At 39.3% G+C, this 16,295-nt stretch overlaps 1 protein-coding gene across 1 annotated transcript in view; it reads left to right on the top strand.

Annotated features, from left to right (window-relative positions):
* pdpr (pyruvate dehydrogenase phosphatase regulatory subunit) overlaps positions 1–16,295 on the top strand; it is a 51,419-nt gene that overhangs the window by 13,007 nt on the left and 22,117 nt on the right. Inside the window, exons 5-12 of the mRNA XM_043707236.1 lie at positions 2,129–2,292; positions 5,650–5,771; positions 6,851–6,968; positions 9,634–9,783; positions 11,282–11,474; positions 13,241–13,365; positions 14,421–14,576; positions 15,565–15,698. Coding sequence (XP_043563171.1) covers positions 2,129–2,292; positions 5,650–5,771; positions 6,851–6,968; positions 9,634–9,783; positions 11,282–11,474; positions 13,241–13,365; positions 14,421–14,576; positions 15,565–15,698 — 1,162 coding nt within the window. The remainder of the gene's footprint in view (positions 1–2,128; positions 2,293–5,649; positions 5,772–6,850; positions 6,969–9,633; positions 9,784–11,281; positions 11,475–13,240; positions 13,366–14,420; positions 14,577–15,564; positions 15,699–16,295) is intronic.

The following is a 16,295-nucleotide window of genomic DNA, read 5'->3' as shown; positions in this document are numbered from 1 at the left end:
ACAAGGAACCTACTTAGACCGAAATATGTCAAGAACTATTAGTCAGCTCTGAGTAGGTCACTGTGTTTGGGCTACCTTTGTTCTGTCTTTTGGACAGGATCATAGCTGACTTCATGTTTTATCCAAGCATAAATGAAACTTGATGCACATTGGTATTTAAGCATAAGCTTACAAAGTACAAATGAAAACACGTCATTGACCTTTTGGTTGTAGGCATGGCCTGATCCTCATTTCTCCCACTGACACATTGACCCCCATTTGGATCAGTATCTCCTCTGGCTCTACTACACTGAGAATGGCCTGACCCTTCTAGGATAATATTTTCCAAACTTGTTACTGATGTGGCCTCATCTTACTATTCATAAATTTGTGTGATTCCCCAAAGTGGGAGTGAGTGGAGGGTGGATGGAAGAGTTGTTGAATGGGTAGTTGGGTTGTCATTGAGCGAGGCAAATGATTTTATACAAATCTTCAGATGAAGACTTCCATAAACCTTGGCGACAAGAATGATGCGTGCGAGTAATGGAGCTTTTGTGCCAAACATTGGGCTGGGGTGTCCCACTGTTTGCCATTGCACTCATTCAAAAAACTTCTCCATTTTAAATACATCATAGAAGTCCCTGATTAATTAATTAGAGAATTGAAATAAAGATTGATCAGGGTAGCACAAAGCTGAATCATTGACAAACCAGTTGCCATTGCAAAAAACACAGGTCAGAATAACATAGGAAAATGTACATCCACATAGCTGTTAAGGAAAGAAAGATTTGCATATTAATAGCTCTTTTTACAATCACTGGACATTTGAAAATGTTTTATAGCCAAGAGAGTACTTTTTTTACAACAGAAATTATAATGTGGGAAATGCATAGACAATTTACGTTTAGTAAACCCCATTGATGTTGGTTAAAGGATGAATATTGGCCAGGACATTGGGAGTAACTCTCCTTTTGTTCTTCAAAATAGTGTATTGAGTGTGAGTTTTAAAGTTCTTGTATTACTATCACAATAGATGCTCCCCTATATTCATAGCTAATTGATCATGAATGTGTTACATTTGCACCAGTCTGTGATAAGAATAGGCACAGATCTTTGAAAAATCTTATTGTGGCACAACAATTCTTTCAGTATAACCTTAACTGCACAGTACTAAATAGGTAAGTTCAAGAACACACTCTGCTAAACTTTTGATTTCGTTGTGCATTTCCCTTTGGTAAGGGAAAGAGGACAATTAGGCAAGTATTTCCCACGGTCATACTTGTACAAGTAATTGGATTAAATGGTGTTCAAACAAAGCACATCTCTCTCAGCTGTAGAGCTCTGTGGGTCATGGGAGGAGCTGAAAGCAGATGTCCAACTGTTGGGAAACAATTCAAAGGACTCTGGCGTAGTGAACATGTTAGGTTAGGTCAGTGATTGTTGAAGTTTCGGAGGATGCAAATGAGAGGATTGGATGGGTATGTATAGTGCATGTACACAATTTCAAGATTTACAAAATAGGGCAAACTGAGTCCAGTTTATAATCAATCTGGGACATGGACAATTGCTTCAAATACAGGAGAAGCCACTAAAATTCGAAATGGAGCAGAAAGAGATACCTAACTTCTACTGGGCGGTAATGTACAAAAACAAACAACATGCAGTGGGTAAAGGCAGCAGCTGTGAAATCACATTTAAAATATATGGTTTATGAACATGCAATCTTTATAGCAGTGTTTATGACATTCTGGCATGAACTAACAGGCCTTACTTGAGCAGACTGTGGCAAACCAGCACCTTGTCGTGAATTTTTTCTATATCTATTTATTGGACGTAGGTGCTACTGGTTAGAGTAGGCCATTCCAAATTACCTTTTGAAATGGTAGTGATGAGCTGATTCTTGAACTTTGTAGTCCACAATTAAATATTGAAGGACTATTTTGTTGGTGATCATCTTGAATTAATTGTATATCCCTGAACATCATTCAGAAGCCTTCTCAATGAAATGCAATGGTCTGTGGTGATATCTCCTGTAATTGTCATGTAATTTAGTTGTATTGATGGCATTCATAAGTAAATGCCAACTTCACTTACCCACTTTGTCTTACAAAGCACAGAATGTTAAGTGTGTTGTTCCATGTATTATTAGGGTAATGGGAATCCCTTGTGACATCATCAGTCCGAAACAGGTAGCCCAGCTGCACCCTCTGGTAAATATCCATGACCTGGTTGGAGCAATGCATGTCCCAGGAGATGCAGTCATCTCTCCACCAGATGTTGTCCAGGCACTTGTGACAGCTGCTGTACACAACGGTGAGTTTCCCTGCTGTTGGATAGCATTTAAATCTGATAAGTTTTAAATGGCAAGCAATTGTAAAACAAAATTGTACAAATCTCCCTGATATTCAGTTTGCTTTTCCCTTACCAAAAGCCTTGAGTATTTACAATTTTCTGACTTCAGTTTACATTGTGTGAATATGAAAGGTCTTACAGATTGATGCTTTGAGCAGGGTTGAACGTGCTGCTCCCTCACTATGCTTTTTACAACACTTGAATCCACCTTTATCTATATAGCTAGTGAGCTTAGCAGCAGACTTACCACATGATGTAATGCCATGGTTTCTCTAATCTTCAACCTTTAGAAGTTACATGCCTTTGAAAAGAAGTTTAGCATTTTTTAAAATTACCGTCAACATGAATAACCTCAGACTTGCCCAACTATTGTTCCACATGCTTGACTGTTTATCTTTGCAGACTCTTTATGTCCTCTTCACAGTTCACATTGCTACCTAGCTTTGTATTGTCAGCAAACTTGGATACATTGCTATTTTTCAACAGACTGGCCACGTGTTGTAATGCTATGGTTACTAAGGGTTTGTTCAGCATTGATAGAGCAAAGTTCTTTGTTACAGTGTTGGTGGACCTGCTCGTTATCCTGATGATTCCATGCTGAGGAATTACACAGGAAATAAGTACAAAGTACAGCTTCATGAACTCCACTGTTCATGCAATTTTGGCTGATCTTCTGCTTCAGTTTTATCATCTGCCACCAAATACCACAATTGCCTAAGATCAAAAGTCATTCATCCCAGCGTTAAATACGCTCAACAATCGACCATCCTCAACTTTCTGAAACATTGAGGAAAGAATTTCTCCTCGTTTCAGTCCTAAACAATCAATTCTTAATGCTGAAAGTATGCTGCTATGTTGCAGATTCCCAAATTAGTGCAAACAACCTCTGAGTTTTCCCTGTCCAACCCCTGCAAAATCTTGCATGTTTCAATAAGATCACCACTCACCTAAAGTTGAGAGTCAATCAGTAAAGGATAGCTTTCATATTCTATGAACAAATCTAGTAGCTTTCACTGTCAACTTCATTGAGCATTTTCTTAGACATGGCACATAGAATGCCCAGGTATGATCTTAGTCAAGTAAATTGTCGAATATTTCCTAATTCTTATACTCCAGTTGTCTTGCAGTAAACACCAACATGCTATTTGTCTTCCTAATTGTTGTTGTACCTGTATGCTAAATTTGTGTTCCTTTTAAGGTACACCCAAGTTTCTCTAATCTTCAACCTTTGGAAGTTACATGCCTTTGAAAAGAAGTTTAGCTCTCTTTTTATTACCGTCAATGTGAATAATCTCATACTTGCCCAACTATTGTTCCACATGCTTGACTATTTATCTTTGCAGACTCTTTATGTCCTCTTCACAGTTCACATTGTTATCTAGTTTTGTATTGTTAGCAAACCTGGATACGTTGCTCGTTTTCATTAATCTAAGTATAGATTTTAAATAGCAGATGTTCCTGTGTTGATTCTTGCAACACTCCACAAGTTGAAAATTTGCCATTATAAAAATGACCTATTTATCCCTTGCTTCCTTGGCATTAACCAATCCTACAGAGCTTTTTTGAGATCACACCAGTGTACAGTTGTGGTCAGTTTAGAGAAAGTTCACTTAGGTTGTTTCTGGGATGAAAGGGTGTCTTCTGAGGGAGGATTGAGAAAGTTGCTCATTGGAGTTTAGGAAAATAGAAGTGATCTGTTGAAACAAAAAAAGATTTGAAGGGATCTTGTGACTCTACATACTGAAAGGATGTTTCATCTTACGCAGGATTCGAGAACTTGAGGGCACAGTTTCCAAATAAGAGATCTCATTGAATGTGGAGATCAGGAGGAACTCTTTCTCTTAGGCTTTTTAATCTTTGGAATTTGCTATCCCAGGAAGCAGTGATAACTAAGTAATTTGTATGCAAGATTGATTTGCACAGATTATTGATTTACAAGGATATCAAATGTGATGGTGAACAGAACACTGAAATTAAGACCATTTTCAGATCAACCAGCATCCTGTTAAATGGCAGAGCAGGTTTAAGGGACCAAATGGCTTTTTCTTGCTTCTACCTCTTCAGTTCTTAATAGACTGTGGTTTTGGAATTGCTTGTTAAATTTCCTCCTGTGTAGATTCCACCATTTTCCCAATAACTTTTGTCAAGGCGAACTGATCTGTTGTTCTCTTGTTAGATTTGCTAGCTTCCAAATCACTGGGACCATTCTAGAATCTGGGGAACTTCAGAAAATTACAAGCGATGCTTCATCTATTTCAACAGCTGCTTGTTTTTGAATCCAAGAATTAAATCACCATGTTTTAGGGATTTGTTGGCTTTAGTTCCTTAACGTTTTTTAAAAACTTGTTCTCTGCTAATAATAATGACTTCTAAGTTTCTCACTCTTATCATCCCTATAGTTATCCTATAATTTAGATTTTGTTTACTGCAAAGGCAGACTCAAAAACGTATTTTCAATACCTTTGCCATTTCCCATGGTAATTTTTCCTGCCTTTACCTTTAAGAGGCCAATGTTTACTTTAGCTTCTCTTCTCTGTTTACTTATTACCCATTTTTCTATATTCCTGACTTCTTGTTTGCTGTCTTTTTGTTCAACTTACTACTGTCCTTCTTCATGTTCTTTTAATCTTATACTGTCCTTATCTTCCCAGATAAATCTCAGATAGAACTTTGTCGCTGAGTTTTTTTTTTAAGAACAAACGTTTGTTAACTTTTTAAGTTATTTAAATGCCACAATGTTTATTTGCTACCTGACCATTTTGTTTTTCTCTGTGTTCCAAACTAAACTTATCTCGGTATGATGAAAGAGTTGGATAATTTGTTTACGTTTAAGAATCTTGTTTTGAGCTCAAAAAAATAGCTGTTCAATCTTTTTCCCTCCCAAACCCTCTTTTATGACTTAAGACCAATTTATTTGACCAAGCGTTTTGGTCATCTTTCTGAATTTCTCTGTCTTGGACTGAAGTCTGTTTTCCTCTTGCTTCTTTGAATGATATTCTTTATTAATGACGCACTTTACTTATATACTGGCATTATGCCAGAGGAAATGCTGGCATTTCCTGTCTAATTTTTCTTATATATATCTCTCCTTTATCTGTAAGTCATTCCTTCAAACCTACCAATTCAATCAAGCTTTTGGTCACTTTCTAATATTTACTTTTATGTACCTTAATGTCACATTTTGTTTGATAACACCCCTGTGAAGCATTTTGAAATGGTTTTACTGTATTAAAGGTGAAATGAAAATTATTGAAGCAGATTTGCTATCTGAATGTAACTTGCTAAATTTTGAGCTCTATTAAATGTTGTTTACTATAGGAGTCCAGATATACGAAGGGGCCAGTGTCAATCATGTGATGGTCGAGAAAGGCCACGTGACTGGAATTGAAACTGACAGAGGCCATATAGACTGTGAATACTTTGTGAACTGTGCAGGGCAGGTAACCAACTCAATCCTTGTAACACTGTCTCAGCATTCTGTCATTTGTGCCGACTGTTCACCATATCTACTCTCTCCCTGCCATTCAGAAAAGCAGCAGCGTGAAACAGAATGCAACCCAGTTTTGAGACAAAATGTTAAGAGTTGTCTTTCTTAAATTGTTGAGATATTTACATTGTTTTTTGCTTTGTGAAGGTTAGCTGAATGTTGCCTTTTAGTTTCCAGTGGATTACAGTACAAAATATTTTCCTGCAAAGTGATGGTCCATGATTGTTTGACAGACTCATACAAACAAGAGTTGTCCATTTTGTCTTTTGAGCCTGTTCCTCCATTCTAAATGTATGGCTGATCTGCCTCAATGCCATTTCTTGCATTAACCCCAGATCCCTCGATGTCAATAGTATCTGTAAATTTATTGATCTCTATCAATAAATCCTCAAGGCTATACGTTTAATCTTGAAATCGACAGTAATATTGTTTCTTTGTAATGTGAAGATTTGTGATGTCAGTACAGTTGGTCATTCCTCTAGCAATTCTGAGATGCTTTCCTGAGCTAGTGCCCACTGTCCCAATATTGTATGTATAGGGCAGGTGTTTGAGGAGATCCTGAAGACCGTGGATTGTACACCAGGGCTGTCCTGTTTAATTCAATTCTCCTACTTACAGAGATGCCTACTGCAGAATAGGACTGACAGCTTCATGGTGATTCTTTCTAATATATAGATTAGATTCTTTTGCCCCATGCCTCAACCTCTCAATCTAGTGTTAAATATTCTGCATTTGATGACTTCCATTTAACATTTGTGGTTGTTATAAAAATCACTTATTGTTGTTATAAAATCGCTATTAGAGCGGTTTTATTCTTTGTACTTACACCTTGGCTTCATACTGTCCAGCATCAACAGTTTAGGACTAAAGGAATTAACACCTACAAAACTGGCTAATATTTTTAATTCTGTAGAACTGAAGTACTAATACACATATTTTGGTCTTGAGTTTGGTATCTGAAGCTAACACTTTTTCCACTCATTCTCTTTCCCTCCGCCTACATGCATTAACCAACTGCTCATCTGTGGCCAGTGGGCCTATGAGCTTGGTTTAATGAGCGAGGAGCCTGTATCTGTACCACTCCATCCATGTGAACACTTTTACCTGGTGACCCGACCACTGGAGCAGGGATTGCGCCCTGATATGCCAGGTGAGGGAGCAGCATATTTGGCTGGAATCAATTGTTTGTTTACACTATTACAGTTTTACAGAATGAATCAATGTGTACTTCCTGAAGCAAGTTGAACATGTTTTTAGGAAAAGATGAGTCTGTTGCTTTCAGTCTGTTGGAGCAGATACCTTAGCTCAGATAATAAGATTCAAATTGGAGATCACAGTATCAGTTTGATAAAATATCTCATTAAGAGCAGGACTGAAGGCAAAGGGGTTCCTTTATTGCTTTTCAGTGATTATGTCAGCAAACCCTTCTTTACAGCCTCCAGGGGATTTCCTGTATGCACATAGACTCTGTTGTTTGACCAGATCATAAGGCACTTGCAGTTGTGCTTCCAGTGGTCACCTGTCAGTGATACATATGTTATGGGGTAGGGGGGTTGCCATTCATACCTGAGAATTGCTACCTAGCCATCCAGGCCAAAACACTCCCAATATCCATGATCACATTGCTGGAGTGGTTGGCACAGATGGGACTCAAACTGTCTCCTTAAGTTTATGAAGCTAACTTTAAGCAAGTGAACATAAAGTATTAATCATAACGTTAAGCTTGTGAGGCACTGATAAGATGCAAAAATCTTCGAGGAGAAAGTGAGGGCTGCAGATGCTGGAGATCAGAGCTGAAAATGTGTTGCAGTCCCTCCTCCCTACCTTTTATCTTAGCCTGCTGGACACACTTTCCTCATTCCTGAAGAAGGGCTTATGCCCGAAACGTCGATTCTCCTGTTCCTTGGATGCTGCCTGATCTGCTGCGCTTTTCCAGCAAACATTTTCAGCACTGATAAGATGCACTCTAGCAACTTCACCCATGCTGACCTGAACAATAGTTTATATTCATGATGTGCCTTCAATGCAGTAAAATAACCAAAGGCATGACACATAGATATTATAAAACAAAGTATGACACCAAGTTACAAAAGGAGATATTGGGTCCGGTGTCTTAAAACTTGATTAAAGAGATCAAAAAGTAGTGTCCCACAGGAGGAAAGCAGGGTAGAGAGATGCAAGTAGGTATTCTAGGGGTTAGGGCTGAGGAGCTGAAGACTCAGTCAGCATGATGGAGTGATTAAAATTGGGGCTGTTCAAGATTCTAGAGTTAGAGGTGTATAGGTATATCAGAAGCTCGAGGCAAAACAAGAATGAGAATTTTAACATTGAGGTTTGAATGACCTCCAGTTAAAGGAGGATAGGATTTGATTGGCTGACTGGTGTGAATTTTCATTTCTAGCAGTAGCAAAGACAGGAGGAATGATGATTTCAGAACAAAGAAAATTGCATCACAGGAATAGGCTCTTTGGTCCTGCAAGGCTGTGCCGATCCAGATCCTCTACCTAAACCTGTCGTCTATTTTCAAAGGATCTGTATCCCTCTGCTCCCTGTCCATTCACATATCTGTCTAAATTTATCTTAAATGACACTATCATGGCCACCTCTACCACCTCCGTTGGCAAACACCACCCTCTGTGTAAAGAACTTATCTCCCTTAAACTTTTTCTCTCTCACGTTGAACTTGTGACCCTAGTAATTGAGTCTCCAACTCGAAGGACAAAGCCTCTTGCTATCCACCCTTTCTATACCTCTTATGATTTTGTAAACCTCAATCAAGTCCCCCACCTCTGTTTTTCTCATGAAACTAATTCTAATCTACTCAACCTCTCTTTATAGCTAGTGCCCTCCATACCAGACAACATCCTGGTGAACCTCCTTTGCACCCTATCCGAAGCATCCACGTCCTTTTAATGATGTGGTGACCAGAACTGTATGCAGTATTCCAAATGTGGCCGAAAAAAGTCCTATACAACTGTAACATGACCTGCCAACTCTTGTACTCATTGCCCCATCTGATGAAGGAAAGCATGCTGTATACCTTCTTGACTACTGTATCGACCTGCATTGTCACCTTCAGGGTACAATAGACTTGAATACCTAGATCTCTCTGTACATCCGTTTTCCTCAGGGCTTTTCCATTTAATGTATAGTTCTCTCTTGAATTGGATTTTCCAAAATGCATCACCTGGTATATGCCCAGATTGAACTTCATCTGCCATTTCTCTGCTCAACTCCAATCTGTCTATATTTTGCTGCATTCTCTAACAGTCCCCTTCACTATCTGCTACTCCACCAATCAGTGTCATCTACAAATTTGCTAATTAGACATCACAAATTTCAATCACAAATGAGCTGAAAAATGGGTGGAGTCAGGCAGTGTTACGGAGATGCTAATGTATAATCTTTATAATGACGTAGGTACATGGTTTAAAGCTGTTCTTGGGGTCAAGCTGTGACCAGTCTATTCAGTCTCTGACATTTGCTGGACAAGAGAGAGGGAGAGATGAGTCTCACACAGTGGTGGGTCCACTGAGTCGGCCAAGTTCCTCCTCCATGAGGCCACTCCCCACTTGAAGGGGTTGATTACATATATTGAGCAACTAACTCACCTCTTGTGGGTGAACGGGTTGCCTCACAAACCTGAAAGGTAGGAATTTATCCTAATTGAAAACAAATATAGTTTTCTACAGACTGCAAATTATAGTGAAATATCTTTTGTCTGAGGTCCAAGAGCATAACTCTTAATCTTCTCCTCCCCACATCTTTCACAGGGCTGTGTCCTTTCTGATGAACTATGTTCCTTCCTTTCCCAGTAATCATGGATCTGGATGGTAGGATCTACGTTCGCAACTGGCAGGGTGGAGTGCTCTCTGGGGGCTTTGAAAAGAACCCAAAACCTATCTTCACGGAGGGCAGAAACCAGCTGGAGTTCCAAAGTATGCTTGAGGACTGGGACCATTATGGTATGTGATTGCAGGGAATGGGATGGGAGAGGTCTCCTAGGGTTTGGAGACTGCCAATTGTGCAAATGCAGGCAATTGAAAGTTGGAACATGCAACTTGGGTGTAGCTGGTTCAAGACTGGAGCTAGTCACACCAATGTATGTATGCTTTAGCTAGCTGTTGCTTCTATATAAGAGTGTTTAGGCTGAGATACAGACAATGTTAAATCAGTTGAAAGTGGGAAATTGTGACAGGCATTAGCAAGTAGCAGAATCTTTTATTTTTGGTCTTTTTGAGATGGGATTAACTTTGGATTCACTGCTGCGGATCCACTGCCTTGATTTTCTGTAAATAGAGAAAGCATTAACAAATCCCCTTCCCCCACAAAATTTCTTCTTAGCTGTGCAGAGTTGACATTCTCTCAGATATCCATTGAGTTATAGTGATGCTGCTGTAGAATTGATGATATTAATTTTGCAATGTTGTGTCTGCGTTTGGGACTGTTATCCTGCAATCATTACAAGTGCTGTGAACATATGGGATAAGAAGCATGAATGGTCAGTCATCCTCCTCCTACCCACCAGCAGCCATGTAAGACATGAAGGCAAAACAATAATACAAGCTCAATGACAACTCTAAAACTAGTCTGTTTGTCAGGCCATATTATGTAATATTTCACTTGCCTTTTATAAGATGTCACTTTTGCCTCTGCCAGAAACTGGACCAGCATTCTTTGGAGGTTTCCAACATGAGCCAGAAAGTATTTTTTGTGGGTCCACTATCCTCTGAACACCAAGTATTAAAGCCAAGTTTGAATTTTGCACAGCTTCAGTGCCTCACACTAATGGGAAGATAATCTTGTCCTTTTATATATTCTATCAAATCTCTGCAGCTATACATCTCCATAATAATTACACCCAGTCTTGTAGGCTGTTCTGTGCATTTAAAGTTATTTAAACTGCCTTTCATCCTAGCGGTCCTCAATCATTCACCTGTCACTAATGCTTGCTAGGATCTGGATCAGGATTGGCCCAAAGTGTACATATAGTTAGGTCAATGTTAAGTCACTGAATCTATCCTCTGCAACATATACAAAGGTTTAGCTTCTCTGAAGGCTTCAGTGGTAAATCAGCACTTGAAGAGGTACTGGAAATCATTGCAGGTTTGATTCCCAATTCATGCTGCAGGTAGCTGATTTAAACCATGCAGGTGGCTGATTTGGACTATGCAGTTGGTCTGAGAGCATTTGGTAGAGAAGACGAAAGATCAGCCATGGGGGTGCTGCTCCTAATTCTCATCCAATGACTACATGGTGAATAGCTTGATAATGGCTTCTTGATAGGGGTAGTTGTACTATTGGAATTTTATCACAAAGACCCAACCTATTTAGAGGGTGGGGTGCTTCGAAATGAATACAAGCACTGTGAAACGCTTAACTATCAGACTGCAGTGATATGATATTGAAGGATGAATGCAATTAATTATCCTATTTAATATTGTGATTATCCTGTGTTGCCAGAGCCACTCCTGAGTGCGTTGCTGCGACGGATGCCTTCCCTGGAGTCAACTGAGATCCTGCAGCTTGTGAACTGCCCAGAATCCTTTACTGCTGACATGCGATGCATCATGGGAGAGTCAGCAGCTGCACAGAACTACTTTGTTTTGGCAGGAATGAACTCCAGTGGCACGTCCTTTGCAGGTGGAGCTGGCAAGTGAGTAGCTCCCCGATGCTGGGAGGGCTACAGTTACTTTGTATGAAGATAAATGGTTGTAGCATCTCATAGCAAGTGTGACCAGATGTGGTTGGATACTGGGTTTACTGGGAGGGGTAAAATTCAGAAATGTATTTCTTCTCTAGTCTGCAAGCTCTTTCTGATGAGCTGATCATATGCTTCACAGGCAAGTATAGAAACTAGTCCTTAGGTCTGTGTCAGAGAGTTGTATGAAGTACGTGGTGGGAGTGTTGGTAAAAGTGACTTTATTGTGCATTTTCCCCTCCAGTAAAACCCTTGACTCAATTAAATTCAAAATATCCTGATTGCTACTGAGAGTTTACATTTTGTGTTGTGCACAAGTGTCAAATTTTTAGTCCTTACTAAATTGTACTCTTTTCCCTGTTAGAAACTGTGCATTATATTTCATTAAAGTATGTCTGGACATCTGACAGAAATTGGGAGGAAGCTGAAAGAGGAGGAAAATGCAATATCTGTCTCTAGTTTCACAAATCTTTTCTTTCTTATCGAGTAGATATCTTTTGCCAAGAGTGCCACCATATCATTCATTCCAAAGTTTGTTAAAGTAAAATTGTGTAAATTATAGTGGCTTTTAGTTGTCTTGAATTCAGTGCAAAGTTAGTGCAAATAGTAGAGGTCTGAGATGCACTGTATTAGATTTACTCAGGCCGACCTGTTGTTCACCGTTCAGCTTGAGGCCTGAGATGCCTCCATTTGAATAAAAGGTGAAATGTTCAGATCCGATTAGTTTAGCAAGCTAACTTATTTGAGGAACCTTAATTTTTGTTTCCTGAGTATACATGTTAGAATTGCAGAGGTTACTGGGTTGTGACACCTACTACTGTTCCTCCTGACACCCATATTGGTATTCTGTCCTGAGTGTGTACAGTTGGACTTAGAGAGTCTCTCAGTTACTTGTGTGCCATGTGCTTTGGCTTGATAGAGGTATTTTCTCTCTGTTCAGGTTGCTTAGTTGCAACAAGAATGTTTTATTCACGGGTGTTTATTGTGAAAATGGTAATGCATCCCAGACCACTGTAGTTTTTTGATTTGTTCATGTTGATGTTCACTGATGAGATATTAGGATGTAATGTTGCTGATCATTTGAATAGAGTTGAATTTCTTTCTTGACTTCAGTTATTACATTGTTTTGATTTTCAAATAATCAATTACTGGAGACTGAATATAGGTTTTTGTGATTTGTTTTATTTGAGTGAGGCAAGTTATTAGATTGAAGTAAAACTCTAATGCTCACAGAGAGTTGAGTATTTTATGCTATTAGCATGCTCTTATCCACATTCCAATCTCTCTTCGTACTCAAAAAATAAACAGATGCCCCTTTGTGTTATAGGTTAATGTGTCAAGTCTCTCTCACCCAGCCAGGATGTAAACAATGAATTTTGCCCTGGATTGCACACTCTTAATTATCAGTGTCTGTCAAACTATCTCCCATCCCACTCTTAATGTTTTCATTAACACCGTCTCCAGTTTACAGGGATCCCACTGACATTAGACTCCAAGCTACATAACGTTCACTTCATATAAAGATTAACCTGCCTTCTACTTCTGAGATGGAGTATTATTTAACCTTAGAGTCTAAAAATCTTAATTTCCTCAAATAATTCTGTGTTAGATCCTGTTCTCTATGATTTAACAGCTTCTGCAATATCATAGATGGGTTTGTGTTTGTGACCACTAACTGAAAGTTTTTGACTGTTCAGACTTGGTCTTCTTTCCTTCTGTAGATACTTGGCTGAATGGATGGTTCATGGATACCCTTCAGCTAATGTCTGGCCATTGGATATTAAGCGCTTTGGGGCGCTCCAAAGTAGCCGCACATTCTTACGTCATCGTGTCATGGAAGTGATGCGTAAGTTTCCAGGAAACTGATATGTAAAGAGATAATGACTGGGAGCAGGAACTGATGGTGTTAAGTATGTAAGTTAGCTCGCTGATCTGCAAGGTTTGTTTTCAGGTGTTTTGTCACCATACTAGGTAATGTCATCAGTGAGAGTCTCCAGTGAGCGCTTCCAGCTCAGCGAGCTAACTTATATACTTATCATCAACCTGAGCTACAAACCTTCTCAAAAATTGCTGACCTGATTGTGCTGGTGACCTTTATCTATAATGAATATGCCACATGTAGGAAACTGAGTACTGGCAGAGTAATGAGGCAGAGTAAAGAGATACAGGTTACTGCCAACTAAAACTGAGATTTCTTTAAGACTGGTGACATTGTTGTTGCAGCTCCTGTTGATTTGGATGACAGGTATCTTTGTAGAGCGACCAGAAAAATGAGAACTTGGATGGCAATGATGCATTTTCTTGTTTGTTGTTTCTCACTTCAACCAGGGTCCCATTGCCCACAAGGAGGCAAGACCAGGAGCGTATTGGGCCAATCATCATCTACTTTCTCTCCATAGGGCAGTGAAGATGTGTCTCTGGACTCAGTGTTTGGCTGCGTACATGGACAACAATGCTACCCTTTCTTCCTGGGTTGTACATGGATTTTGATACTGAAATTGGAAAGAAAGAAATGAAAGAAAGTAACACAAAAAATAGCCTAGTTCCTTTCCATAATAATCCGGTGCAATGCTGTTTGATTTGACACCAGATAATTTGACTTATTAAGAAATTCAAAAGCCATTGCTTTATCAGGCACAGTGTGTGTTATTTAAACTGTTGCTCAGGTTAACGGTTTTTTCCCTCTTTGGAAGATTACTAAAAATTTGTAATCTTGTTGCTTTGTTCACTGCTTCAGTCAGATTGAGAGAGAAGCTGTATATCTTGGTATCTGTCATTTTCTTTTCCCCCAGCCACTTTGATGATCAGTGCATTGTGACTGACCGAAGTAATAGAAAGAAGCTTTAGGTCAGATACACCTTGATAAAAAAACCTCATTTTTGTTTCTCTTTCTGACTGTAGCTCTAATTTATGAACTGAAAGTTCCTCGTTGGGATTTCCAGACTGGCAGACAGCTCAGAACCTCTCCTCTGTATGACCGCTTGGATGCCCAAGGAGCACGCTGGATGGAGAAGCATGGTTTTGAGAGAGTCAAGCACTTTGTCCCTCCTGGAAGAGGTCAGCTATGAACATCATCATTGTGTAAAACAGCACAGTTTGCTAATGTTGATATTGTGGCTATCAGGCCTGGCTTTGAGTGATTAAACAAAATCCTTGAACTAAATCTGCACCATCAATGGTACAGGTTACAGCATGATCAGGATAATGTTGCTGATCATACGATGATAGACTGGAATAAAATAATGTTAAACTTGTCTTTCATGACCTCAAGATGTTATAGCTAATGGAACACTTTGGAAGTCTATTTGCTGTTCTGTTGGAGGATATCTACATATGTTGAATCTTCACATCCATTCTTGTTCCAGGTTTCAGGTCTCGCCTCATAATTGCAGTTTCCCATCATTGGCATTATGCTGTGGAATCCACAATTTTTGTAGGTTCAATACCTTTTCTACAATGCAGTTCCCAAAACTGTATGCATGAGCCAATGATTTGTACAAATTTCTAATTACTTTCTAACTTATTTATAAAAGCCATTACATGACTTCTATTTTTTAACTTGTTCTTTCAATTTCTGATTGTTTGTTTATTTAATCGTCTAGATGCTTTCGATCTACTCCTCTATTTTAATGTTTTTATCTCAAATTACATTACTTCACATGAATCCATATTAATTTGCACCTGTTTTCTTACTGCCGAATTAGCAAAACAGTCTCTCTTGCAAAGTCTTATTGTCATCCTGGCTACTTGTCAAATATACTACTTCTATCTTGTTAGGAACATCAAAGTGATGCAGTCTACACCCAAATATAAATCCTATATGTATACTGAGAACAAAATGGGGACAAGCATTGACTCCTAAAGGACGCCACTTCCAACCCTTCACAAGTCTGACCAACATGGTTTTGATATCCATGTCTTTGTCCACTTTCCTGTTGTCTGCCCCACATTGGCCTGTGGTCTTTGGCTTATGCACCTTCTCCACTTATCTATTTACATTAATCTGAAATTTCAGCCTCTGAACCTCTACCTTTTCTCTTCCTAGATTTGTTGGAGTTGGACCAGAGTAAGACCTTCTACAAACCAGACTGGTTTGATATTGTGGGAGCAGAAGTCACGTGCTGCAAAGAGGCTGTTTGTGTCATTGACATGTCATCTTTCACCAAATTTGAACTCAGTGTAAGTTTCTGCCAAAACAGAAATCTGTGTTTGGCTGGATCAGTACTCATAGTCTTCAAAAATACTTCTTAAAGTTAAAAGGTATCAGTGGCGGTAACACTGCAGTAGGACAGTGTGTAACTAAGCAATGTGAAGTGCAGGGTCAGCACTGTTAGAAACTCTTCAAAAACACTTGAAAAATTAAAGAATATCAATGACAGTAACATTTTATATAACTCAGCGATGTGAAGCACTGGAATATTTCTCAGTAGATCTGGGAATGGGAATTGAAGAGTGTGGTGCTGGAAAAGCACAACTGGTCAGGCGGCATCCGAGGAGCAAGAGAATCAAAATTTCAGGGGGCAAGGTAGCTGGGAATGTGATAGGTAGATGAAGGTGGGAGTGAAAGTGATAGGGTGGAGAGGAGGGTGGGGCAGACAGGTCGGAAGGAACATAGGAAGGACAGTTCAAGAGGGCAGTAACAAGTTGGAAAGTTGAGACTGGAAAAGGTAAAAATAAGGTGGGGGAGGGGAAATGGGGAAACTGGTGAAATCCACATTGATCCCATGTGTTTGGAGGGTACCAAAGCAGAAGATGAGGCGTTCTTCCTCCAGACGT

Source organism: Chiloscyllium plagiosum, chromosome 17, assembly GCF_004010195.1.
Source record: "Chiloscyllium plagiosum isolate BGI_BamShark_2017 chromosome 17, ASM401019v2, whole genome shotgun sequence".
Lineage (NCBI taxonomy): Eukaryota > Metazoa > Chordata > Chondrichthyes > Orectolobiformes > Hemiscylliidae > Chiloscyllium > Chiloscyllium plagiosum.
The sequence above is the reverse complement of the archived record's forward strand: the minus strand, read 5'-3'. Positions and strand labels throughout refer to the sequence as shown.